Raw genomic sequence first — 27,191 nt, forward strand, 5'->3', positions numbered from 1 at the left:
AGCTGTGCGTATGATTTCATGCCATGAAGATAATTGCTGTTATATTTCCCGTGCTGCAGGTGGATCAGAGAAGCTGCTGAGAGTCTGCTTGAATCTGCCCTACTTTTTGAGATATATTAACCGCTACCAAGACGCTGTGTCCGCCAACTCCTTCTTTATCATGCCAGCGACGGTTGGAGATGCCACAGCTGTTCGCAATGGGTAGGAAGGCTGCTATGGAGTGTTGCATAAAATGACTGTCTTCCCTGGATCGATTTGGTATGGAGGTTTGATCCTTAGCGCTCATGCACACGAACATATGTCGCCCATTCCGTGCATTGGGGACCACAAATTGCGATCCTCAATGCACGGGCACTGTCTGTGTGGCTGGCGCAGATGGATGCAGACCCATTGAACTTGAATGGATCAGTGATCCGTCCGCACTGCAAAAAAAAATAGAACAAGTTCTATATATTTTTTTTTTTTTTTTTTTTTTTTTTGCTGTGTGGCGGTATGGGCCGAAATGCCATGGTGCTTCCGTGGCCTTCCTCACCATATCTTTCAGATTGCAGACCCAATCAAGTGAATGGGTCCACATCCGTCATATGGTGCCACAACGGCCGTGTGTCTGAGCCATTATATAGCGATGGATGTGCACATGTCCCTTGCACCAGTATCAGGAATCATAATTTATGCAGAAAAGATTTAACGCTCTATCCTGACACTTTTCAGATTTCACTCACTTGTGATTGATGTGACCATGGCACTGGACACACTCTCTCTGCCTGTCATGGAGCCTTTGACCCCTCCTCGACTTAAAGATGTCACACTGCTGGCCCTGAGCTGCTTGTATGCAGGTAAGTGTCACTTCTGTTCACATAGTTTCTCTTCCTCCATGGCCCTTACATATCCATGACCTCTTCTCTTCCACTGTGAAGGTGTCAGCGTGGCCACATGCATGGCAATTCTTCATGTTGGGAGTACCCAGCAGGTGCGGACTGGATCTACGAGCTGCAAAGAGGAAGATTATGAAAACGATGCTGCCGCCATTGTGCAGAAATGTGTAAGTTTGTGGATCCCCTGCCAGCCACGTGCATTATTTGCATGATGGCATGAATACTTATTAATATTGCTTTTCCTGTGTTTTAGCTGGAAATCTATGAGATGATCGGACAAGCGATAAACAGTTCCAGAAGAGCAGGTGGAGAGGTAGGAAGAATGTATAAAGCTAAAAAAAATTACCTTAATTTGCAGCAAATGCAAGGCTTCTACAACAGTTTTTTTTTGGCTTAGAAAATTCTCACATTTTTGCTCAAGCTTCCTGCTGCAAAAATAAATAAATAAATAGAAAATTGTGCCCCTTTCTGGTTTTTAAGAAGTTGGTGTGGTGTGGCCTGGCAGACTTAACGTTATTGACGCCAACGAGCTGGTGTAAATGACCCCGAAATCACCTAGTTGTCATAGATTTCTGGCACACAGACATCCCAGGATGTCTTTAATCAATTTGTTGCATCTTTTGCCATCTGATTAAGGCTGGCGTACTTCATGCTAATCTTACTAAATCGGCCCCTTTGTGTTTTAGAAACTTTTTGTGCATCGCGTGGTTTATAAAGATTAGGGCCCTGACTTGAGATGCACCAAAATTTTGGTTCACAGTAAGCCTACATGCACACGAACGTGGTTTGGTTCCGCATCCGAGCTGCATTTTTTGCGGCTAGGGTGCAGACCCATTCACTTCAATGGGGCCACCAAAAGATGCGGACAGCCCACCATGGGCTGTCCGCATCAGTATGTCCGTTCCGTAGCCCCGCAAAAATAATAGAACATGTCCTATTCTTGTCCGTTTTGCGGACAAGGATAGGCATTGTTACTATGCATCCGCAAAAAAAATGGATGACATACGGACGTCATCCTTTATTTATTTTTTTTCGGACTACAAAACACATACGGTTGTGTGCATGTAACCTAAGCCAACCAAGTGTCATAAAGGAAGACAAATTTGTCCAAAGATGCGCCAAATTTATCATCCAGCCCGGGCTAGTTTGATGGTTTAAAATGCATGGAAATGATTATACTGTTACTAGGAGTGGTGGTGAGTTCAGACTCCACTCCTTAGACAGCCGCCGATAATCCAGCCACGTTCTTTCTTGTCTCATGCAATACTTTTATAAAACTGTACAACATCGAGTACTTTCACACTAGCGTTTTTGTTTTCCGGTATTGAGTTCCATCACAGGAGCTCAATACCGGAGAAATACTGATCAGTTTTATCCCAATGCATTCTGAATGGAGAGCGATCCGTTCAGGATGCATCAGTCCAGTCCCTTTTATGTTTTTTGGACAGAGAAAATACCGCAGCATGCTGCAGTTTTCTCTCCGGCCAAAAATGCTGATCACTTGGCGGAATGCCGGATCTGGCATTAATTTACATTGAAGTGTATTAGTGCCGGATCCTTCATTAAGTGTTCCGGCAAAACTGATCCGGCTTTTCGGTCTGCACATGCGCAGACCTTTAAAAATGCAACAAAAAAAAAATTAATACCGGATCCGTTTTTCCGGATGACACCGGAGAGACTGATACAGTATTTCAATGCATTTGTCAGACGGATCCGCATCCAGATCCGTCTGACAAATGCCATCAGTTTGCGTCCGGATTGCCGGATCCGGCAGCCGCAAGTGTAAAAGTACCCTTCTCCAAATTTTTACACTATGGCCTTTCTGTGACATATATTCTGTGTCTCATTTCTGTAATTATGCAGATGTTCTTGAACGTTCTTATGTATGAAAGATGCAAATCTAACTCCCTTTACATTTCTTAAATACTTTGCATGTTTTTAAATTGTGATTGCTCTGTATAGTTTCGAATTAAGTGTCTGGGTTTTATTTTTTAGAATTATCAGAATTTCCAGCTTCTGGGAGCCTGGTGTCTGGTGAACAGTCTGTACCTGATCCTTAACCTGAGCCCCACAGCCCTGGCAGATAAAGGGAAAGAGAAAGATCCGCTGGCAGCGCTCAGAGTCAAGGACATTGCCCGGTCAAAGGAAGGTGTGGGCTCCCCAAAACTGGGCCCTGGTAAAGGGTATGTTGGCAAATAGTGGATGCACATTACTTATAATAGATTTTTTGATGTACCGTACTTTACATTTATCAGTTTTGGAATGTTTCTACTGCTTGGAGATCTTGCGATTGCGAGCGCCATTATTTCAGCTCATCCCCTCCACTAGAGAATACTGTGGTGGAGTAGTTTCTCGCTCGTATCATTGGGGGACACAGAACACCATGGGTATGGCCACTAGGAGGCAAAAAAGTATTGTTAGCTCCTCCCCTCAGCTATACCCCTCCTGCAGACACTGAGCTAATCCGTTTTAGCTTAGTGTCTGTAGGAGGTAGACATGTTTTTTCTGCAGGTCTGCCAAAGATCTTTCCTTTTTTTATTTTTCGGGTTCGGGCTACAGGCGGACTCTATCCACCTGTTTTCCCACACTTGAGGGGGGAGACCAGTGGGTCTTCAAGCCCGCTGCTCGTTCCCCACCTCTGGAAGACAAGCAGGAACAGTGGTTCTCAAATCCACTGTCACCCGCCAGCTACAGTGTCCCCTTATCTGCTACTCCTGGAAGTCCCCCCTGTTACCAATGTAGCCACCCTACCCAAGGCGCAGCACACTGAGGAAGGTGACACTGCTGGAATCGGGGTGGGCAGAAACAGTCTAGGTAAGTATATTAACTACCTCCTTTCACGCCCATGTTCCTCGCTACACCAGCTGTCTGAGGTCTTCCCCCGGCCTACTGTTTAACCTTTTCCTTCCTCAGAACTACTGTTGCTGGGGAAAATAATTACTTATAACTCAAAAAAGGGTTGATAGGATTGGGGCGATATGTAAATTTAACAACAATTATTATTAAGAAAAAAATAAGGGGTTGGGTCAGCACAACCTGCCTGTAGGTGCAGATCGCTATGGCGAAATACATATACAAACGGAAAATGCAAATGTGATCGCACACTACATCCAGCACTCTGCCCTCCATGCTGGATGAGACATTGGTTTATATTTTGGCCAAAGCATAGTAAGCCACTCACCGCGTCAAGGCTGTCTCATGAGTGGTCCCTAACTCTTGTTCCTACCTGTTCATGGGCCATGACAGCCACATAAAATCCAGGGAATGCAGGTCAGCATGCAAGCCAAGTACACTTTGCTTGTAACCCCGTCCGGTGCCATTACAGCTTTCATCGGATCCAGGGATGCAAGTACCAACATGCATGCTGAACCCACCATATACTTCTCCTGGAGCCAAATGGCTAATGGTAGGTTCTATACAAGCAGACTCAGTTTTATACTGACTTTAAAACCAGCCTCAAGGACAGATTAACTGGTCAGGTGTGCAATGACTCCAAGGAGATCGCCACGCCTCCAATATATACTACAAAGAAAAAAATAAGGCTCCAGGAGAAGTATATGGTGGGTTCAGCATGCATGTTGGTACTTGCATCCCTGGATCCGATGAAAGCTGTAATGGCACCGGACGGGGTTACAAGCAAAGTGTACTTGGCTTGCATGCTGACCTGCATTCCCTGGATTTTATGTGGCTGTCATGGCCCATGAACAGGTAGGAACAAGAGTTAGGGACCACTCATGAGACAGCCTTGACGCGGTGAGTGGCTTACTATGCTTTGGCCAAAATATAAACCAATGTCTCATCCAGCATGGAGGGCAGAGTGCTGGATGTAGTGTGCGATCACATTTGCATTTTCCGTTTGTATATGTATTTCGCCATAGCGATCTGCACCTACAGGCAGGTTGTGCTGACCCAACCCCTTATTTTTTTCTTTGTAGTATATATTGGAGGCGTGGCGATCTCCTTGGAGTCATTGCACACCTGACCAGTTAATCTGTCCTTGAGGCTGGTTTTAAAGTCAGTATAAAACTGAGTCTGCTTGTATAGAACCTACCATTAGCCATTTGGCTCCAGGAGAAGTATATGGTGGGTTCAGCATGCATGTTGGTACTTGCATCCCTGGATCCGATGAAAGCTGTAATGGCACCGGACGGGGTTACAAGCAAAGTGTACTTGGCTTGCATGCTGACCTGCATTCCCTGGATTTTATGTGGCTGTCATGGCCCATGAACAGGTAGGAACAAGAGTTAGGGACCAATTATTATTAACCCTTGGAGTTTCCGGTCCTATTGGGCCTGGTTTCCACTGTCCTATACTTTACCTGGCAGGGGAGATACCATGATCACTAAGGTGGTTCTCCCAGGGTGAGGTGCAACGAATGAACTCCCGGAGTTCTGACCCCTGCATTTTCCCCAAATGCAGGAAACTTGACTGTATGGTGATGTGGGACTGCGTTCACGCTTTCTATGTCCTATAACACTATAAACTGGGGAGGGATAGAGTTCTAAGGGGGCGTGGCACTCCCAGTGCAATGTTCCTCATGGAGGAATTTAACCCTTTCCTGCCTCTTGTGCTTGAGGCTGTCATCTTGTTTAAAAAAAAAAAAACAGAAGGGATGTGCGTCCATACGGCCCCCTCCCCGCCCCTCATTACCGCAAGACCACCCTGTCTGTGCAGTACCACACTGGGCCCGTGTCCTATCTCGGATAAGGAGCACCTCTCATAGATCCCCTCCGAGCCGTTTGGTTGATAAGTCTCCTCCTCTGCAAATCCCGTGGAGGACAGCTGATGTTCCCAATCCACCCTCCGGGTCGTTTGGTTGATAATTCCACCTGCGCAATTTAGTGCTGGACCACTGAAGGATTCCAATCCATCCTCTGGGGCCATTGATGATTCTCAACTCCGCATTACAGTGAAGAGCCTCTGCAATTCCCAATCGACCCGGTTGATAATTCTGCGCCTGCGCAATTCAATAGCGGGCCTCTGACATTCCCAGTCCACCCTCCGGGGTCGTTTGGTTGATAATTCTCCACCAGCGCATTCAATAAGGGACCTCTGACTTCCCAATCCACCCTCCTGGGTCGTTTGGTTGATAATTCCCCACCTGCGTAATCCAGTAGGGGTCAGCTGGGACTCCCAGTCCACCCTCTGGGGTCATTTGGTTGAAAATTCTTTGCCGGCGCTATTCAATTAAGGACCTCTGACCTTCCCAATCCACCCTCCTGGGTTGTTTGGTGGGGGATAATTCTCCACCTATGCAATCCACCTTTGGAGTAGCTTGATTGATACTGCACCGCCTGCGCAATCCGGAAGATGGACCTCTACAAGCTCCCATCCCACCCCCTGGGTAGTTCGGTTGATAAGTCCCCACCTGCCAGGGGCGAGATTCTGAGGAGTAGACCTACGTGCGAGCGGGACACAGCGCATCTTTTCTCCTCGCAACCCCACCCTCCCTCCCTGTGTTATGCTAGGACACACCCTCCCCCACAGGGAGGGTCCGTCCGGAGGAGGGGGGGGGGGGGAGAGAATCACTGATTCAGACCCTGACATGAGTCCGAAGCAATCTCCTAAGATTGCGTCTAAGGTGACCAGTAGTACTTGTCATATGCATTAACCCTTCCTTAGGTGGAGTAATTGCACTACTTCGGGATACAGCACTTGCCTTATACATTATCCCCTGCCATAGGCGGACTAAGTACATTGACATGGGGTTCGGGACCTGCCATATGCAGATCCATTCATGGCGCGATGGCATTATCACTGGTTACAATGTGTGCTGTATGCATTACCCCAGTACTTAGGTGCAACAATTGCACTCCCACGGGGTACAGGATTCGCCATATGCACTACTTCTCGCCGTGGGCATTCGCCCCCTTCATAGGTGGGGTATTCTCCCTATGACTGGCTAGTACTTGCCGTATGCTTACACCTTCCTTAGGTAGCTAATTGCACTACCATTGAATACGGTTCCGACTGTCGCACTATCCGTCCATAGGCGGAGTGTTGCACATCACCGTGCTTCTGTTGCATTACCCCCTTCCGCTAGTGATCCAATAGTGAGGAATAACTAAACATTTTCGGATGCTGCAATTCTGCGGCACCACGGCTCTAGGTGCCTTTGCTTATTTCCAAGGGGGCGTGGCAACAGTCGGTACTCGCAGGTGCCCGGCACTCTTACCCTGGTGCTATATGGGTGCCACCAGTGGACACGGTGGCTATCCCTTCCTTTGGTGCTGGTTTCGCGCATGATTATAACATCCTCTGTCTTCTCAGTGGGTTCCTAGCATCACTTTATGTCCTAGAGACCCCCCATCTCCATGGGCCTCCGTTGTTCCAGTCGGTCATGGTTTTGTCCGCATCAATACGTAGTGCGTACACCATTGCACATATATGGGAAGTACGTTCCAGCGAATCGAGTGTTTTTCACTGACTCCGTATTCTCTATCCACCACTCCCTCTTCCCTGGGAAAGTGGTTATGCTGGCACTCAGGCTTAGCTCCTACAGCTTGTTCTACTCCACAGGTGCAGCTTTTCTAGAGTTCGTGGTCGCTCCAGTGCTACTTTCACACTTGCGTTCGGGGTTCCGTTTAAAGGCTCTCACAAGCGGCCCCGAACGCATCCGTCCAGCCCCAATGCATTCTGAGTGGATGCGGATCCGCTCAGAATGCATCAGTCTGGCTCCGTTTGGCCTCCGTTCCGCTCAGCAGGTGGACACCCGAACGCAGCTTGCAGCGTTCGGGTGTCCGCCCGGCCGTGCGGAGCCAAACGGATCCGTCCAGACTTACAATGTAAGTCAATGGGAATGGATCCGTTTGAAGTTGACACAATATGGTGCAATTTTCAAACGGATCCGTCCCCATTGACTTTCAATGTAAAGTCTGGACGGATCCGTCTGAATAACTTTCACACTTAAATTTTTTCTGAACTATAATGCAGACGGATCCGTTCTGAACGGATCCCAACGTCTGCATTATAGGAGCGGATCCGTCTGTGCAGACACCCGACTGATCCTCTCTGAACGCAAGTGTGAAAGTAGCCTAAATCCTTGGCTACTTCCGTATAGCGCCGGTCTCAGACGGGGAATGGGCTTAAACCTAGCCTATTCTTCTTCTGTCTTTTCCTCCTCTGGCTCAAGGTTCATTGCCATTCCGCATGCCTTGGTAGTTCCTACGTTGCTACCTTCCCTCATATGCATTTGCACAGGGTATTAGTTTGGTGGCCTTCCATCTCGTACGACTGGTGGGCTGTGGCGCCCTCCACATTCCTTCTCCTACAGAGACTCTTCCATTGGTCCGGGTGTGCTAACGGTATCTACACGAAAGCTTCCCACCTTTCTCCCCAGAGCCAGAGTTCCCGGAAGCATGCAACGTGGACGCCTTGATTCTCCTTGGTGGGAGTTCTCCCCCCTTACGTGTTTCTTCTCCTCCTTCCCAGGGTTCTACGGAGGATATTCAGACAAATCCTAGTCGCTCCGAGTTGACCCCGTCGCGCGTGGTATGCTGACCTCGTTCTCCTTCCTGTAGACGTCCCTTGGTCACTGCCACTCAGACGACCTTCTTTCGGGGTCCGGTCTTACATCAGCTTTTGATGAAGGCGTGGCTATTAAAACCTCCATTCTGACGTGGAGAGGCTTTTCAGCGGATGTCTTCCGCACTATGATTCAGGCCAGGGAGTCTGCATCGCTCAGGATCTATTGTGGGACCTGGGGTCCTTCCTGGGCTTCTGTGAAAGCCGGGACATCCCCTCCTTTCCTGTTTTTTCCCTCCCCACGGTCCTATCCTTCTACATTCAGGGTTGGACCTTGGTTTAGCTTTAGTTCCTTGATGGGTCAGGTGTTGGCGCTTCTGTCCTGGGGCAGCTGCCAGTGTACTCTGGTTTCCCTGGTGCCCATGGGGACCTTCCTTCTGGGAGGGGCACTTACAGTTCCTTTGTACCGTCCTTACAGCCTTGGGGTCTGTATGTAGTTCTCTCAGCCTTCCAGTCTTCTCCACTTGAGCCCTTGCGGGAGTTCTTACTCCGGCTCCTGTCCTAGAAGGTAGTTTTTCTTGTGGCTATCACATCCATCAGGCGGGTGTCTAAGTTGGGTGTGCTCTCTTGCAAGATCCCCTTCCTGGTTCTTCTCAATGATACAGCAGTTCTCCGCCTCATTCCTTCTTCTCCCGAAGGTGGTCTCTGTCTTCCATATCAATGACAAAATTGTCCTTCCTTCACTGTCCCTTCCTTCGCACCCTACGGAAGGGAGTTACATTATGGATGTTGTCAGAGCTCTACTCATTGTTAGCAGCCTCCAGTCCCTCTCGGCGTATGGACCCCATTTTCTCTCCGGAAGGTCCTCGCTAGGGATTGGCGGCCTCCAATGGGCGATTGCAAGTTGGATTCGGTCTGCAAGTGCTGACGCATACCGCGCTGGAGCAGGGTTCCACTCTTAGGTGTCACGGCTCGCTCTCCCAAAGCGGTGAGCGCTTCTTGGGCTAGGCGCAATCGCACTTCGGCTGCATAGTTGTGTAAGGCGATTCCGGTCCCACCCTGTATGTACATTGCTTGCCCTACGGTTCTTAATTCGGACCCGTCTCCGTTTTTCTTCCTTTTTATTGTTTTTTGTTGGCTTCTCCTGGCTAGTCCTACTGCTTTCGTACAAACTGATTAGCTCAGTGTCTGCAGGAGGGGTATAGCTGAGAGGATGAGCTAACAGGCTTTATGTCGCCTCCTAGTGGCAGCAGCTATACCCATGGTCTTCTGTGTCCCCCAATGAACTCGGCGAGAAAAGGATTTTACAGGTAAGCACAAAAAATCCTATTTTTGTGTGCAAATACAGGAAAGTGCTAACCTGATCTATCCTTTTTTTTTCCCTTAGACACCAAGGTTTTGGAGTCCTGTCAGTTGTGTTAGCAAACCATGCTATCAAGCTGCTCACTTCTCTCTTCCAAGATCTTCAAGTGGAGACTTTGCACAAGGTAGTATATGTCTGCTGACTATATAATTTAGCTTTTTTACTCTAAAAATCATAAAAGGGTTGTCCAGGATAGAGACATGGCTATTTTGTCTAGAAACAGCACCATCCTGTCATGGGCTGTGTATGTATTGCAGCTTTGGTCTAATAGAAGTGAATGGGGGTGGCTGCAATGCTACACACAACCTGTGGACATTTGTGGTGCGGTCTTTGAATGGAATTTTGGAAAAACTCTTTAAAAGGGGTTTTGTTTTTACTAAAACCAGGCATCATAGCTAATACAAACAGCCAATGGGTGGGTGAGCCGTTAGTTAGACCCCCACCAATGTGATATTAATGACCTATCCTAAGGATACATCATCAGTAAGTAAACCTTGAAAACCTCCTTTAGGCCTCATGAGCATGACCTTTCCATTTTTTTGCGGTCCGCAAATTGCGGATCTGCGAAACACGGAAGCCGCCTGTGTACCTTCTGCAATTTGCGGAACGGAACAGGCGGCCGATTGTAGAAATGCCTATTCTTGTCCGCAAAACGGACAAGAATATGACGTTATATTTTTTTCCATTACGCCCCATGACAGCACCTGTGAGAGAGATCCTCCCCCTTCTGGACAGGAAACAGGAACTTCCCAGATCTTTAAATTGGTCCACTGCCTTCCACCACTCAGTTCTTTCCTGTTTCCTGTCCAGAGACAGGAGGATTTCTTCTCAGGTCTATTTTTGGGGCTGCAGGACCTCTAGGGTTAAAAGGATGGAAACCTAGTGGAGGTACCTGTCGGCGTAAATCTCCACTAGAAGCCGTTGAGAAGCCCGGCATTTTCTCTCCCTTCAGCGCCATGGGGGGATGCCTGTAGCTGCCTCGTTGTCCCTTGCTAAGCCGGCGAAGTTCGGCGTGAAGGGGGAGGTGGATCTTCTCCTCTCATTGCGGCAGGCCGAGTCTGGACGCGCGCGTCGCACTGGAAGTGACGCGTGCGTTCCGCTGGCCGGAAAGGGAGGAGACTAAACATGGCGGGCGTTGCGCGGCCCATTTGAAAAAGGGAACGTCGGCCAGCCAGCATGGAGGGAGCAGCGGCAAGCAGATACCTGTCTGGACGGCCAGATCTTCCCTCCATTGCCCCCCTTGAAGCAGCATCATGCAGGAAGAAGAAATTCAACTGTGCACTGACAGGCAGGAGCAGCTTTCTGAATCCAGCATGGTACTCCTGGGGGTGAGAGGGGTTAACCCCCACCATCTCCCTTTGGGGAGTTATTATTGTGGTTAGAATTAGACTGATTGGGGCTGTTTTATTAAATGCAGGTTAAAGAAGCCCTAAGAAAAGCTACCCACAAAACAAGAGCTAAGGAGTGTGGAATTTGCAAGTGTAAATTGGGCCCGTCCTACCCCAAAACATGTTGCCAACCATGTCTGGATAAGTTAGTAGCAGATGAGTCGCCATCTTTATTGCAAAGCATCAAGGAGCTAGTTAAAAAGGAAGTTCGTTCTTCTGTGGAACATATTAAAAAATCCCTGCCTAGCTTATCCAGACATAAGAAGGCTCAGACGATAGTGGAGGATACTACGGATTCTGAGTCTGAGGAGGGCGCCATTGCAAGCTCAGATTCCTCCTCTGAGGATTTGACAGGGAAGCCGTTATTCAGAGTGGAGGATACGGATCTACTATTAAAAGCGGTTAGATCCACAATGGAGCTGGAGGAAGAAAAGGAGTCCAGGTCTAGGCCAGAACTCATGTTTGAAAGCCTAAAGCCAAAAAAGTCTAGGGTGTTGCCCATTCAGGGCTGTATCAAAGACCTGATTAAACGTGAATGGGAGAAGCCCGACCAAAAAATTATTTATCCCTAGAGCGGTTAAGAGAAAGTACCCCTTTGATGATCAAGAAGTATCAGCTTGGCAGGAGGTACCGAGGGTAGACGCCCCCGTAGCAAAGATAAATAAAAAATCAGCTCTCCCGTTTGAGGATTTAGGGTCCCTTTAAAGATCCCATAGACAAAAGGGCAGACGCCTACTTAAGAAAGAATTGGGAGGCATCCACTTCTGCCTTTTAAACCGAATATAGCAACTACTTCAGTGGCAAGGTCATTGAAAGTCTGGAGGAACTGGAGTCTCATATAGAGAACAAGACTCCTAGGGATCAGCTTCTGGAAGCTTTACCAACCATGTCCACAGCAGTGGACTTTTTCTGATGCCTCCGCTGATGCATTGAGACTTTCTGCTAGAGCGGCCGCACTGTCCAATTTAGCCAGAAGGTCCCTATGGTTGAAGGGGTGGAAGGGCGATGTGGCATCAAAGTCTAAGCTATGTGTCAAGGAAATTTTTTGTTTGGGTCAGCCTTGGACGATATTTTAGATAAGGAATCTGATAAGAAAAAAGATTTCCAATGCCGTCCTTTCCTAGACAGGGGAAGCCATTTCGGTGTAATGAGAGAAGGAAAGGTTTTGGGGATCAGAAGAAAAGAAGGGAATGCAGATCGGATAAATCAAAAAGCGTGCTGTTTAAATCCAGACCTCAGACTTCGAGTTCCTCTCAACAATGATGCCAGACCCCAGGTAGGCGGTCATCTTTCTTCGTTTTCTCCTGCCTGGCGAAATATTATCGCAAGCGCCTGGGTAAGGAGTATTATAGAGGAAGGCTACCGCCTAGACTTCAAAAGGCTACCACCCAGGACATTAAAAGTTACTTCCATAAACCAACATTCTCCAAAACAGGCGGCACTTATGGAGGAAATAAACAAACTCCTGGGCAAGGCAGTCCTTGTACCAGTCCCAAAAAACGAACAAGGAGAGTGCTTCTACTCGACCCTAATTTTGGTTCCCAAACCCAACAGGACATTCCGACTGATAATAAATTTGAAGAGTCTCAACTAATATCTGACTTACCAGAAATTCAGGATGGAATCCATCTCCTCCACGGTCCTCCATCTGTTCCCCAACTGCGTGATGGCCTCAATAGATATAAAAGATGCCTACTATCACGTGCCCATTCATCCATCATCTCAGAAATACCTCAGGGTAGCGGTAAAGATGGGGGAATCGATTGTCCATTTGCAGTTCAGAGCACTTCCCTTTGGGATATCACAGGCGCCGAGGCTCTTCACGAAGCTAATGGCGAAGGTAATGGCAGAAATAAGAAGATCAGACATCATTATAATCTCATACCTGGACGACCTTCTCTTGGTAGGGCAGTCCCCAGAGGTGTTGAGATCTCAAATACAGGAGGTCCTGGGGACCCTGATGAGCCTTGGCTGGTTAATAGATTGGGACAAATTGTCTCTGAGTCCAACCTCCAAATGCGTTTTCCTAGGCATCTTATTAGATTCCCAGATGCAGAAATCTTATCTTCCGGTAGACAAGAGGAAAGCTATTCAGCAGAAAATCAGGTCTTTCAGCAAAACCAAGGAAGTGTCCCTAAGAAAAGCAATGTCTATTCTGGGTCTGATGACGGCTTGCATTCCTGCGGTAAGATGGGCCCAATTCAGGTCCAGAATACTTCAATGGCACATTTTGTCCAAATGGGATGGGGGGGTTGCTATCCCTGGATCGCAAGATTGTGATCCCGGGGTCAGTAACCTGGTCCCTAACTTGGTGGCTAAAAACTCAGAACCTAAGTAACCTGAGTAGAGTGGTTGAAACAGGACCCCCTAATAATAAACACCGACGCAAGCCCTTGGGGGTGGGGGGCCCATTCAGTTTTAGTTTTTTTCCAAGGCCCTTGGTCAAAAACCCAGAGTGCTCAATCCCAAAATGCCAGGGAGTTAAGAGCAGTCCTGTGCGCATTAAAGGAAAGTCTCCCATCATTGCCTCAAAAACATGTCAGGATCCTATCCGACAACGCCTCGGTGGTAGCTTATATCAACAAACAAGGGGGGACAAGATCTCCTCAATTAATGCAGCTAGCAGGATCTTCTTGCTAATACAGGGAAAAGCTCTTTCTCAGCGGTTCATCTGAAAGGCTCAGCGAATCACCAGGCGGACTTTCTCAGCAGGCACAGATTCAGCCAGGCGAATTGGTGTCTGAATCAGGAGGTATTTCACCAAATAGAGGCCCTATGGGGATCTCCCACAATAGATCTATTCGCCTCGGTAGAGAACAAAAAGTGTGAAAGTTTCTTTTCTCTGAGCAGGGAGGATCAGTCGAGGAGGATCAGATGCGCTCTCACAGCCATGGGGGAAGGGCCTAGTCTATGTGTTTCCTCTCATCAGCCTATTGCCCAGAGTGATCCAGAAGATCAGGGGGGAGCAGGCAACAGTGATACTAATAGCACAGTTTTGGCCGATAAGAGTCTGGTTTGCCTGGTTGAGGAGACTATCAATAGCCGATCCCTGGATACTTCCAGAAAGACAGGACCTATTATATCAGGGCCCTCTACATCATCCGGAAGTGAAGAACCTCCACCTGACAGCCTGGATTTTGAGAGGACATTCTTCAGGTCTAGAGGTCTATCAGAACAAGTCATTGGGACTCTTCTAGCCAGTAGGAAAAAGGTCACCTCCGAAATCTATCTGAGGGTATGGAAGACCTTCCTTCAGGTTTGCAGGGCCAGGCCTAGACTTGAGCTCGCCCAACATCCCTTTAATTTTAAGTTTTTTTTACAGGAAGGCCTTAACAAAAAGCTTAAACCTAGCACTCTCAAGGTCCAGGTCTCGGCACTGAGTGCTCTCTTTGACTTTAGATTAGCTTCTCATCCTTGGGTCAAAAGGTTTATTAAGGGTTCCTCTAGACTACAGGGAGTGCAGAATTATTAGGCAAGTTGTATTTTTGAGGATTAATTTTATTATTGAACAACAACCATGTTCTCAATGAACCCAAAAAACTCATTAATATCAAAGCTGAATATTTTTGGAAGTAGTTTTTAGTTTGTTTTTAGTTTTAGCTATTTTAGGGGGATATCTGTGTGTGCAGGTGACTATTACTGTGCATGATTATTAGGCAACTGAACAAAAAACAAATACCCATTTCAATTTATTTTTACCAGTGAAACCAATATAACATCTCAACATTCACAAATATACATTTCTGACATTCAAAAACAAATCAGTGACCAATATAGCCACCTTTCTTTGCAAGGACACTCAAAAGCCTGCCATCCATGGATTCTGTCAGTGTTTTGATCTGTTCACCATCAACATTGCGTGCAGCAGCAACCACAGCCTCCCAGACACTGTTCAGAGAGGTGTACTGTTTTCCCTCCTTGTAAATCTCACATTTGATGATGGACCACAGGTTGTCAATGGGGTTCAGATCAGGTGAACAAGGAGGCCATGTCATTAGATTTTCTTCTTTTATACCCTTTCTTGCCAGCCACGCTGTGGAGTACTTGGACGCGTGTGATGGAGCATTGTCCTGCATGAAAATCATGTTTTTCTTGAAGGATGCAGACTTCTTCCTGCACCACTGCTTGAAGAAGGTGTCTTCCAGAAACTGGCAGTAGGACTGGGAGTTGAGCTTGACTCCATCCTCAACCCGAAAAGGCCCCACAAGCTCATCTTTGATGATACCAGCCCAAACCAGTACTCCACCTCCACCTTGCTGGCGTCTGAGTCGGACTGGAGCTCTCTGCCCTTTACCAATCCAGCCACGGGCCCATCCATCTGGCCCATCAAGACTCGCTCTCATTTCATCAGTCCATAAAACCTTAGAAAAATCAGTCTTGAGATATTTCTTGGCCCAGTCTTGACGTTTCAGCTTGTGTGTCTTGTTCAGTGGTGGTCGTCTTTCAGCCTTTCTTACCTTGGCCATGTCTCTGAGTATTGCACACCTTGTGCTTTTGGGCACTCCAGTGATGTTGCAGCTCTGAAATATGGCCAAACTGGTGGCAAGTGGCATCTTGACAGCTGCACGCTTGACTTTTCTCAGTTCATGGGCAGTTATTTTGCGCCTTGGTTTTTCCACACGCTTCTTGCGACCCTGTTGACTATTTTGAATGAAACGCTTGATTGTTCGATGATCACGCTTCAGAAGCTTTGCAATTTTAAGAGTGCTGCATCCCTCTGCAAGATATCTCACTATTTTTGACTTTTCTGAGCCTGTCAAGTCCTTCTTTTGACCCATTTTGCCAAAGGAAAAATTATAATTATGCACACCTGATATAGGGTGTTGATGTCATTAGACCACACCCCTTCCCATTACAGAGATGCACATCACCTAATATGCTTAATTGGTAGTAGGCTTTCGAGCCTATACAGCTTGGAGTAAGACAACATGCATAACGAGGATGATGTGGTCAAAATACTCATTTGCCTAATAATTCTGCACGCAGTGTATGTCCTACAGTTAAATCTAAATCAGCCCCGTGGGACCTTAACCTGGTGCTATCCGCTCTTACCAAGGCCCCGTTTGAGCCCCTTGGGGACATCCCCTTAAAGATGCTATCCTATAAAACTGTATTTTTAGTGGCCATTACATTCGCCGGACGAGTAGGAGAACTATCCGCTTTTTCATCTTCCCCGCCATATACTCAGATTCTGGAGGATAGAATTGTATTCAAACCGGATCCTGCATTCCTGCCCAAAGTAGTTTTAGTATTCCATAAATCTCAGGAAATAGTTCTCCCCTCTTTTTGTCAGGACCCAAAGAACGAAGGGGAAAAGTCCTTTCATACTTTAGACGTCAGAAGGTGTGTCTGTGCATATTTAGAGTCTACGAAGGGCTTTAGGAAAACCCCACAACTTTGTTCAGTTTCAGGGTCAGAACAGAGGCTCGAAAGTCACAAGCCGTGCCTTAGCCCGGTGGATCAAGAGAGCGATAGGTCTGGCATATTCACAGTCAGGTTGTCAGGTACCTTTTTGGATTTTTCCGCTGATTCCACTAGGGCAGTAGCCTCTTCCTGGGCAGAAAAAGGGTGCGCTACCATTGAGCAAATCTTTAGGGCAGCAACATGGAGTTCCCCCTCTACGTTTTACAAGCACTACAGGTTGGACCTTTCATCTGTGCAGGATATGTCTTTTGGGAGAAAGGTGCTGCAGGCTGTAGTCCCTCCCTAATAGTCATCTAGTCTAGTCTCTCACAGGTGCCGTCATGGGGCGTAATGGAAATTCTTCAATTACTCTTACCGGTAATGTTTTCCATGAGCCCATGACAGCACCTACATAATTCCCTCCCTAAAAAAAAATAATAATAATAATAATCATAATAAAAAATAAAATATATATATATATATATGAGAGAAAGAAAGTCCGCAGCACTCCAAGTAAAAAAATGTGCAATTTATTCACACATGTCAGCAAAGACAACGTTTCGGTCCTCTCACAGGACCTTTCTCAAGTCAAGTGAATATATATACACTGCTCAAAAATATAAAGGGAACACTTAAACAACACAATGTAACTCCAAGTCAATCACACTTCGGTGAAATCAAACTGTCCACTTAGGAAGCAACACTGAGTGACAATCAATTTCACATGCTGTTGTGCAAATGGGATAGACAACAGGTGGAAATTATAGGCAATTAGCAAGACACCCCCAATAAAGGAGTGGTTCTGCAGGTGGTGACCACAGACCACTTCTCAGTTCCTATGCTTCCTGGCTGATGTTTTGGTCACTTTTGAATGCTGGCGGTGCTTTCACTCTAGTGGTAGCATGAGACAGAGTCTACAACCCACACAAGTGGCTCAGGTAGTGCAGCTTATCCAGGATGGCACATCAATGCGAGCTGTGGCAAGAAGGTTTGCTGTGTCTGTCAGCGTAGTGTCCAGAGCATGGAGGCGCTACCAGGAGACAGGCCAGTACATCAGGAGACGTGGAGGAGGCCGTAGGAGGGCAACAACCCAGCAGCAGGACCGCTACCTCCGCCTTTGTGCAAGGAGGAACAGGAGGAGCACTGCCAAAGCCCTGCAAAATGACCTCCAGCAGGCCACAAATGTGCATATGTCTGCTCAAACGGTCAGAAACAGACTCCATGAGGGTGATATGAGGGCCCGACGTCCACAGGTGGGGGTTGTGCTTACAGCCCAACACCGTGCAGGACGTTTTGCATTTGCCAGAGAACACCAAGATTGGCAAATTCGCCACTGGCGCCCTGTGCTCTTCACAGATGAAAGGTTCACACTGAGCACATGTGACAGACGTGATGGAGTCTGGAGACGCTGTGGAGAACGTTCTGCTGCCTGCAACATCCTCCAGCATGACAGGTTTGGCATTGGGTCAGTAATGGTGTGGGGTGGCATTTCTTTGGAGGGCCGCACAGCCCTCCATGTGCTCGCCAGAGGTAGCCTGACTGCCATTAGGTACCGAGATGAGATCCTCAGACCCCTTGTGAGACCATATGCTGGTGCGGTTGGCCCGGGGTTCCTCCTAATGCAAGACAATGCTAGACCTCATGTGGCTGGAGTGTGTCAGCAGTTCCTGCAAGATGAAGGCATTGATGCTATGGACTGGCCCGCCCGTTCCCCAGACCTGAATCCAATTGAGCACATCTGGGACATCATGTCTCGCTCTATCCACCAACGTCACGTTGCACCACAGACTGTCCAGGAGTTGGCAGATGCATTAGTCCAGGTCTGGGAGGAGACCGTCCGCCACCTCATCAGGAGCATACACAGGCGTTGTAGGGAGGTCATACAGGCACGTGGAGGCCACACACACTACTGAGCCTCATTTTGACTTGTTTTAAGGCTCCAAATCTTTATTTTTTTGAGCAGTGTATATATATATATATATATATATGTTATATTATATTATTTTAGTGTTGTGCCAAAGAGGAGTTATGCCTGGGCATATATTTGGTGCAGTTTCTCTTGTTTGTTTTTTGCTTGTGTTCTTAGTTTCACTGTATATAGGTGTATTGCTGGTCCCAGGAATCTTGTCAAATACTGAGTGGTGGAAGGCAGTGGACCAATTTAAAGATCTGGGAAGTTCCTGTTTCCTGTCGGGAAGCGGGAGGATCTCTCTCACAGGTGCTGTCATGGGCTCATGGAAAACATATTACCGGTAAGAGTAACTGAAGTATTTTTTGCGGGGCCACAGAACGGAGCAACGGATGCGGACAGCACACGGAGTGCTGTCCGCATCTTTTGCGGCCCCATTGAAGTAAATGGGTCCGCACCCGAGCCGCAAAAACTGCGTCTCGGATGCGGACCAGAACAACGGTCGTGTGCATGAGGCCTTAATCTGTGCATAAAAGAGAAACATCTTCCGGGCAGATTTTCAGTCTAAGCTTTCATTAACTGTCAGCAAGCAGAGACTTAAAAATGGCTGTATATTTTATTTTACATTAACCAAGATTTGTCTACATAAAAGAAAATCCTGCTTAAACCTATACTGTACATTCATGTTATGCTACTTCTTAATTCTTAAGTGTTTATTTCTTTATAAACAGCAAGCCTGGGATACAGATGGACCCCTGGCCGAGTTGAGCATCACAGCGCAGAGCACATCCATCCAGAGAATACAGAGACTCATCGATTCCATTCCTCTGACAAATCTGCTTTTCACTGTTCTGTCCACGTCCTACCGCAAGGTGAGATTCTTTTTTTTTTTTTTTTTTTTTTTTTTTTGGAGTGAAAAGAGTGGCTCACCTATTCACCAACAGGATGCGGGTGCTCTAATCGGTATGGTTCACCCGCACATGAAATTAAATGGTTCTGAAAAATGATTTGCACTCTCTCTGGATTCACACCAAAACCTTGTGTACTTAAAATGTAATCATTTTATTAGTAAATACAATCCCAATATGACAATAAATTCTTAAAAAAACGGTGGTTGATAAAATTGTGTACACAACTATATAGAGATGTTTAAAAGTATTGTATAAGATAATAGTGTGTATGTACACAATTATAGATGGATCTGCACTGAAAAGGAAAAAGATAAAAAGCATGCAAAGCAATACTATATTCACAACAGCAGGCATGCGAAATAATCCTTGTATATTCAAAATGACATGTTCGCAACAATAAGCTTATGTCTCTTGCATCGTACGGTTGATGCAACAATACTTCCACACTTAAATCCAGCCTCTGTTAATCTATGTCCAGAACGGTAACCGTTTTTTTACGTGTCCTCCTAAGTGACACTTGTTTATATAGCAATGAATATATCCGATATAGATGATTCGCAACCTGTTAGTAAATGTTCAGGATCCTTTGTACTTTCGATTACTTAGCCTAGGTACCTTTAAAAACAAGCTGCAATCCTTCTCATGTTACGGCAAATTCCCCTTTATATTCACCCCATATGCGCACTAACTTACAGTTTGTTGCTGAGGGATCTCAATTGCAAGCCGGCCATGGCGTCCCACGTACCCTGAAGCTTGGAGCGATCTTACCTCATTGCGAAGTTTCTGTTTGCTCTTGTACGCAGCTGGTTTTTAAAGGTACCTAGGCTAAAGTGCAAAGGATCCTGAACATTTACTAACGAGTTGCGAATCATCTATATCGGATATACTCATTGCTTCATAAACAAGTGTCACTTAGGAGTAGTGTTGAGCGAACTTCTGTTTTAAGTTCGGCGTCTAAAGTTCGGCTTCCGGTTAGCGGAGAATCCCGATATGGATTCCGAATTCCGTTGTGGTCCGTGGTAGCGGAATCAATAATGGCCATTATTGATTCCGCTACCACGGACCACAACGGAATTCGGAATCCATATCGGGATTCTCCGCTAACCGGAAGCCGAACTTTAGACGCCGAACTTAAAACAGAAGTTCGCTCAACACTACTTAGGAGGACATGTAAAAAAACGGTTACAGTTCTGGACATAGATTAACAGAGGCTGGATTTAAGTATTGTTGCATCAACCGTACGGTGCAAGAGACATAAGATTATTGTTGCGAATATATAATTTTAAAATATAAAATGATTATTTTGCATGCCTGCTGTTGTGAATATAGAGGGTGGGCCATTTATATGGATACACCTTAATAAAATGGGAATGGTTGGTGATATTAACTTTCTGTTTGTGGCACATTAGTATATGTGAGGGGGGAAACTTTTCAAGATGGGTGGTGACCATGGCGGCCATTTTGAAGTCGGCAATTTTCAATCCAACTTTCTCGCCCATATTCCTTGGGGGACACAGGAAACCATGGGTATAGCTCTGCTCCCTAGGAGGCGTGACACTAAGTGAAAGCTGTAAGCCCCTCCTCCATCAGCTATACCCTTCAGCCTGGAGAAGAGACTGCCAGTTTTTTGCTTAGTGTCCAAGGAGGCAAGACACCCCCTGCTTATGCAGGGTTGTTTTCCTATGAATTTTTTATTTTTGCGTTATTTGTTTTTAATTCGATTTTTTTCTACCTACAGGGACAACAGAGGCGCATTAGACCCCTCTGTTTCTCCCGGGGTTGAGTTGCGCCAGTGCCGGTAATTCCGCACTGCCGCCTCCCCCACAGAAGACAAGGTGGACCAGGGCAGCCTCGTTCCCCTGCGTCCCGCCAGCTCAGGGTCGCCCGCACGCCAAGTCCCTCCCCCGGCTTCCTGCCACTGCGGTGCCAGGAGCTGAAGGGGCGACCCCCGCTGGATGGACTGAGGGCGAAGACAGCGTATGGTGAGAGTGGCTGCTCCAGCCTCCCCTTCCTCCCTCCCATGGCCGCTGCTACATCCCCCATGGCCACTGATACATGGCCACTGCTACATCGCCCGCCCCCCCCCCCCCCCCCCGGGCATATCGGGACCGTTACCGGGCAGGGGAGTTTATCTGGGCAAGTCCTTGGCAGGGACGCTGCCTTCAGGGGACGGCTGCAGGCAAGCAAGCCGTCTGCCACATCCAGGCGCGGCGGGGGCCGCTTACTTGGCGTGAACGGCGCCATTTCATCCTGGCCGGCACTTCATCACCTTGGGGGTTAAAATCATTTTGCTTCTTCTTCAGCGCGGCAGAGGGGGGGCGGAGCTTCCTACATGCGCTCCGCTACTTCCGGTTTCATCGGGCTCCACTTCTCAGTGCTGCGTGGAATCCTCTCTGCCGTGCGATCCTGAAGCCATTCATCTCCGTGCTGCTGCCTCTCCTCCACAGCCTCCTCAGTCTGTTCCCCTTACCGCTGCCGCTTGCATCATCCGTGTCTGGTAGGACTGTTAACCCCCTCCGTGCCACCACTTTTCTTTGGGGTCTCCCACTTTAAGTGCAACATCTTTTTTCCACCATGTCAGACCCTTCTGCAGCCGCCAAGCCTTGGTACCATGCCTGTACTGCTTGTAGGGAACCCTTTCCCCGGGGGCAGTCTGATCCGCACTGTACTGCATGCCGAGCTCCACCGCAGCCTCAGTCGCCCGCTGTGTCGCTCCCTGCTTCCTCTGACCCGCCTGACTGGGCTAGATCCCTGTCCCAGGCCGTGGAAAGCCTCACTCATGTCGTGGGCCGCCTAATAGACAGGCCACCTACCCCGCAGGACGCCTCTCTGACTGTCGCGCCCTCCGGGTCCACTGCTTCTGCCGCTGCAGCGGGTTCACTCTCTCTTAGTGACCCCTCCCGAGCTAGGCACTCTCAGAAGCGTATTAGAGTAGAGCGAGCCTCCTCCTCTGAGGCCTCACTCTCCCCGCCACGCGTGCGCACCCAGACGGGCCTCTCCTCTCCAAAGGATTCGCTCTCTGAAGGTGAATTGGCGGTTTCAGATTTGGAAATGGACTCGGCCCTGCCGTCCAAGCTAGCCTCAGCGATGGGTCAACTCATCTCTGATATTCGTGACACCTTTAAGGTGCAGGATGACCCCCCTAGCTCTGACGCAGCTAGCGTCTCCTTTATCAGACCCAGGCAGGCCTCAAAAGTCTTTCCAATCCACTCTGATTTCTCCTCTGTGGTGTCTAAGGCTTGGGCTAGCCCGGACGCCCGTTTTGTCAACCCCAAGAAGCTGGAAATTTGCTATCCTTTTCCAGCCGATGTTGTGGCCACATGGTCTTCCCCACCCAAGGTGGACCCCCCTGTGGCCCGGCTGTCAAAGAACACGGCCATCCCTGTTCCCGACGGGTCCTCTCTTCAGTCAGCGGAGGACCGTTGCATGGAGACCCTTTCCAAGGGCATTTTTGCTGCCTCCGGTTCTGCTCTCAGACCGGTTTTTGCCTCTGCTTGGGCAGGGAAAGCAATCTCTGCTTGGGGTGCGCAGCTGGAACAGGAGTTGGACTCGGACGTCCCCATCCAGGACCTACGTTCCTTGGCCCAGCTTATTATTCGGGCCGGGAATTTTGTTTGTGAGGCCTCCCTTGATGCGGGAGCCCTTATTGCACGCTCCTCCGCCCTGGCAGTTTCCGTCAGGAGGGAGCTCTGGCTGAAGGTTTGGAAAGCGGACGCTGCCTCCAAACGTTCCTTGGCGGGGCTACCGTTTGCGGGTTCCCGCCTTTTCGGGGTCCGCCTAGACGAACTTATTTCGGAGGCCACGGGTGGTAAAAGCACCCATCTTCCTCAACCCCAAGCCAGGGGCGCCCCCCGCGGACGCCCTGGTGCGTCTCGTTTTCGGTCCTCCCGCAGGGCCTCTGGGGCTCCCACCACAGCTGCCGCTTCGGCTCCTCCCCAGGATAAGCGTAGGAAGCCGTTTTTTTCGGGCGCAGCCCTCCTGGCGCAAGCCGCAGGCTGCCCGCACACCCGCAGCAAAGCAGTCCTCTGCCTGAAGGCGCGCCCCCACCCACCCGGGTGGGGGGCCGGCTCCTCCTTTTCAGGGACGTCTGGATGGCTCACGTCTCCGACGCCTGGACCCTCGAAATTGTGTCCTCCGGATACAAAATTGAATTTGCATCCTTCCCTCCAGATCGGTTCTTTCGCTCCCGCCCGCCGCGGGACCCGAAAAGCGCGGCTGCGTTCTCCGCGGCCGTTCAAGCCTTACTGGACAGGGGGGTGATTACCCCCGTTCCTCTAGAGGAAAGGTTCCAAGGGTTCTACTCGAACCTCTTTGTAGTTCCCAAGAAGGGAGGTTCGGTGCGGCCCATTTTGGACCTCAAAAAGCTCAACCGTTTTCTCCTCCTTCGACGGTTTCGGATGGAGTCCCTCCGTTCCGCGGTGGCTTCCCTGGAGCAGGGAGATTTCATGTCTTCCATCGATATACAGGATGCCTACCTCCATGTTCCGGTAGCCCGGTGTCACCATCGCTTCCTCCGATTCGCCGTGGGGGACCTCCACTTCCAATTTGTCGCCCTTCCCTTTGGGCTGGCAACAGCCCCCCGGGTGTTCACCAAGGTCCTGGCCCCGGTTTTGGCCTTACTCCGTTCCAGGGGTGTTTTTCTGCTACCGTACTTGGACGATATCCTCATCAAGGCTCCGTCCCTTTCTCAAGCGGTTGCCAGCGTGGATCTCACTCTAGAGACTCTGGCGAGGTTCGGTTGGGTCATCAACTTCCCCAAGTCCTCCCTTCCCCCCTCCAGACAACTAGTCTTCCTGGGAATGCTTTTAGACACAGGAGCGGCGGAGGTACGTCTTCCCTCGGAAAAACGTCTGATCCTCCGTGGGGCGGTTCGGCGTCTCCTTCTCCACCGTCGACCGTCCTTCCGCTTCTGCATGCGGGTCTTGGGGCAGATGGTTGCCTGCTTCGAGGCGATCCCATTTGCGCAGTTTCACTCCTGCCCTCTCCAACGGGCGATCCTCTCCTCCTGGGACAAATCGCCGGAGTCTCTGGATCATCCCTTCCATCTATCGCCTCCGGTGCGGTCATCTCTCCGCTGGTGGTTACAGTCCCCTCTTCTGGGCAGGTCCTTTCTGCCACTCAACTGGTTGGTGGTTACAACCGATGCCAGTCTCTCGGGCTGGGGAGGCGTGTTTCCTCCCCGATCCGTCCAGGGCATTTGGTCTCCATCGGAGTCCAAACTCTCGATCAATGTCCTGGAGCTGAGAGCGGCCCTTCTGTCTCTACGACACTGGACTCATCTGCTGAAGGGTCATCCAGTTCGTGTACAGTCGGACAACGCCACGGCCGTGGCGTACATAAACCACCAGGGGGGCACTCGCAGCGATGCGGGAGGTCACCAGCATTCTCCGTTGGGCGGAAGCCCACGTCCCGGCCCTATCTGCAATTTTTATTCCAGGGGTGGACAATTGGGCGGCGGACTTCCTCAGTCGCACCACCGTCGACCCCGGCGAGTGGTCTCTTCACCCGGAGGTATTCGAGGCCATTTGCCTTCGTTGGGGCATACCGGACGTGGACCTCATGGCCTCAAAATTCAATCACAAGGTCCCCGCCTATCTGTCCAGGGCCAGGGATCCGGGAGCTTGCGGAGCCGACGCCCTCGTTCTTCCTTGGCGAGGCTTCACGCGCCCATACATATTCCCTCCCATCCCTCTCCTGCCCAAGGTCCTTCGGAAGATCGCGGCGGAAGGCGTCTCGGTGATTCTGGTCGCTCCGGACTGGCCCCGCCGGTCTTGGTATGCCGACCTCATGCTGCTCCTGGCAGACGCGCCCTGGCCGCTGCCCGCCAGGGAAGATCTTCTCTCTCAGGGACCGATCTTCCACCCGCGTTTAGGGTCCCTACGTTTGACGGCGTGGTTGTTGAGACCACCGTCCTGACACGTAGGGGTTTTTCTGCGGACGTCGTCCGCACCATGATCCGCGCCCGTAAGCCGTCCTCTTCTAGGATCTATTATAGGACCTGGAGGACCTTTTTGGGGTTCTGTGCCGATCTGGGGATTCCTCCGCTCCGCTTTTCTCTCCCCACCGTTTTGTCCTTCCTGCAGAGCGGACTGGCCCAAGGTCTGGGCCTTAGTTCTTTGAAGGGTCAGGTGTCTGCGCTGTCCATTTTGTTTCAGCGCCCACTGGCCCCCCTTGGTCCTGTCAAGACCTTCCTTCAGGGCGTGGCTCACGCGGTTCCCCCGTACCGCCCTCCGGTACCGCCCTGGGACCTGAACCTGGTTCTCTCAGCGCTCCAGGCTTCCCCTTTCGAGCCTCTGTGGACGGTTTCCTTGCGACTTCTGTCCTGCAAGGTTATTTTCCTTGTAGCCGTCACCTCTCTTCGGAGGGTGTCCGAATTGGCTGAACTCTCCTGTCTGGAACCTTTCCTAGTGTTCCACCAGGACAAGGTGGTTCTTCGTCCGGTCCCTTCCTTCCTTCCTAAGGTGGTCTCCGCCTTTCATCTGAACGAGGACATCGTTCTCCCCTCTTTGTGTCCTTCCCCTTCCCACCCGCAGGAGAGGAAGCTTCATCGCCTGGACGTTGTCAGGGCGCTCAAGGTTTACCTGGAGGTAACCAGCTCTTTCAGGCATACTGACTCGCTCTTTGTGGTCCCGGAGGGGTCGCGCAGAGGGATGGCGGCATCCAAAGTTGCTATCGCCCGTTTTGTCAAGATGGCTGTTACTGAGGCTTATCTCGCCACGGGCAAGGTTCCGCCCCTTGGTGTTACCGCTCACTCCACTAGAGCGGTCGGGGCTTCCTGGGCTCAGAGGAATCGGGCTTCTACGGAGCAGATTTGCAAGGCGGCCACTTGGTCCTCCTTGCACACCTTCACCAAGTTCTACAGGGTGCATACTCATGCGTCGGCTGACGCTGCTTTAGGCCGTCTGGTGTTGCAGGCGGCAGTTGATTGATGCCTCTGGTGTTGGTTGAGTTTGTTCTGGTCCCTCCCTTCTGGGACTGCTCTGGAACGTCCCATGGTTTCCTGTGTCCCCCAAGGAATATGGGCGAGAAAAGGAGACTTTTGTATTACTTACCAGTAAAGTCTCTTTCTCGCTCTTCCTTGGGGGACACAGCACCCGCCCTTCATTTGGGTTACAGTTGTGGTTCCGGCTTGGTTGCCCCCGTTGGGGCTCGACAGTTCTTTTTCCGGTTGGTGGTTATCTTTCACTACTTGGACACGCAACTGGCAGTCTCTTCTCCAGGCTGAAGGGTATAGCTGATGGAGGAGGGGCTTACAGCTTTCACTTAGTGTCACGCCTCCTAGGGAGCAGAGCTATACCCATGGTTTCCTGTGTCCCCCAAGGAAGAGCGAGAAAGAGACTTTACTGGTAAGTAATACAAAAGTCTCCTTTTTGTTTTTTCAATAGGAAGAGGGTCATGTGACACATCAAACTTATTGGGAATTTCACAAGAAAAACAATGGATTTAACGTAACTTTATTCTTTCATGAGTTATTTACAAGTTTCTGACCACTTATAAAATGTGTTCAATGTGCTGCCCATTGTGTTGGATTGTCAATGCAACCCTCTTCTCCCACTCTTCACACACTGATAGCAACACCGCAGGAGAAATGCTAGCACAGGCTTCCAGTATCCGTAGTTTCAGGTGCTGCACATCTCGTATCTTCACAGCATAGACGATTGCCTTCAGATGACCCCAAAGATAAAAGTCTAAGGGGGTCAGATCGGGAGACCTTGGGGGGCCATTCAACTGGCCCACGACGACCAATCCACTTTCCAGGAAACTGTTCATCTAGGAATGCTCGGACCTGACACCCATAATGTGGTGGTGCACCATCTTACTGGAAAAACTCAGGGAACGTGCCAGCTTCAGTGCATAAAGAGGGAAACACATCATCAT

At 49.3% G+C, this 27,191-nt stretch overlaps 1 protein-coding gene and 1 non-coding gene across 17 annotated transcripts in view; both read left to right on the plus strand.

Moving 5' to 3' along the window:
- UBR4 (ubiquitin protein ligase E3 component n-recognin 4) overlaps positions 1–27,191 on the plus strand; it is a 167,508-nt gene that overhangs the window by 11,457 nt on the left and 128,860 nt on the right. For all 16 annotated transcript variants that reach the window (XM_040422715.1, XM_040422731.1, XM_040422756.1 and 13 more), the window contains exons 7-13: positions 60–201; positions 712–836; positions 918–1,042; positions 1,129–1,188; positions 2,871–3,058; positions 9,727–9,826; positions 19,134–19,274. In XM_040422715.1, the coding sequence (XP_040278649.1) occupies positions 60–201; positions 712–836; positions 918–1,042; positions 1,129–1,188; positions 2,871–3,058; positions 9,727–9,826; positions 19,134–19,274 (881 nt within the window). The remainder of the gene's footprint in view (positions 1–59; positions 202–711; positions 837–917; positions 1,043–1,128; positions 1,189–2,870; positions 3,059–9,726; positions 9,827–19,133; positions 19,275–27,191) is intronic.
- Positions 5,185–5,342, plus strand: LOC120987543. Its single transcript, XR_005776131.1, has one exon. It is a non-coding gene; the product is annotated as a U1 spliceosomal RNA (small nuclear RNA).

This window comes from Bufo bufo, chromosome 1 (genome assembly GCF_905171765.1).
Source record: "Bufo bufo chromosome 1, aBufBuf1.1, whole genome shotgun sequence".
NCBI classification, from domain to species: domain Eukaryota; kingdom Metazoa; phylum Chordata; class Amphibia; order Anura; family Bufonidae; genus Bufo; species Bufo bufo.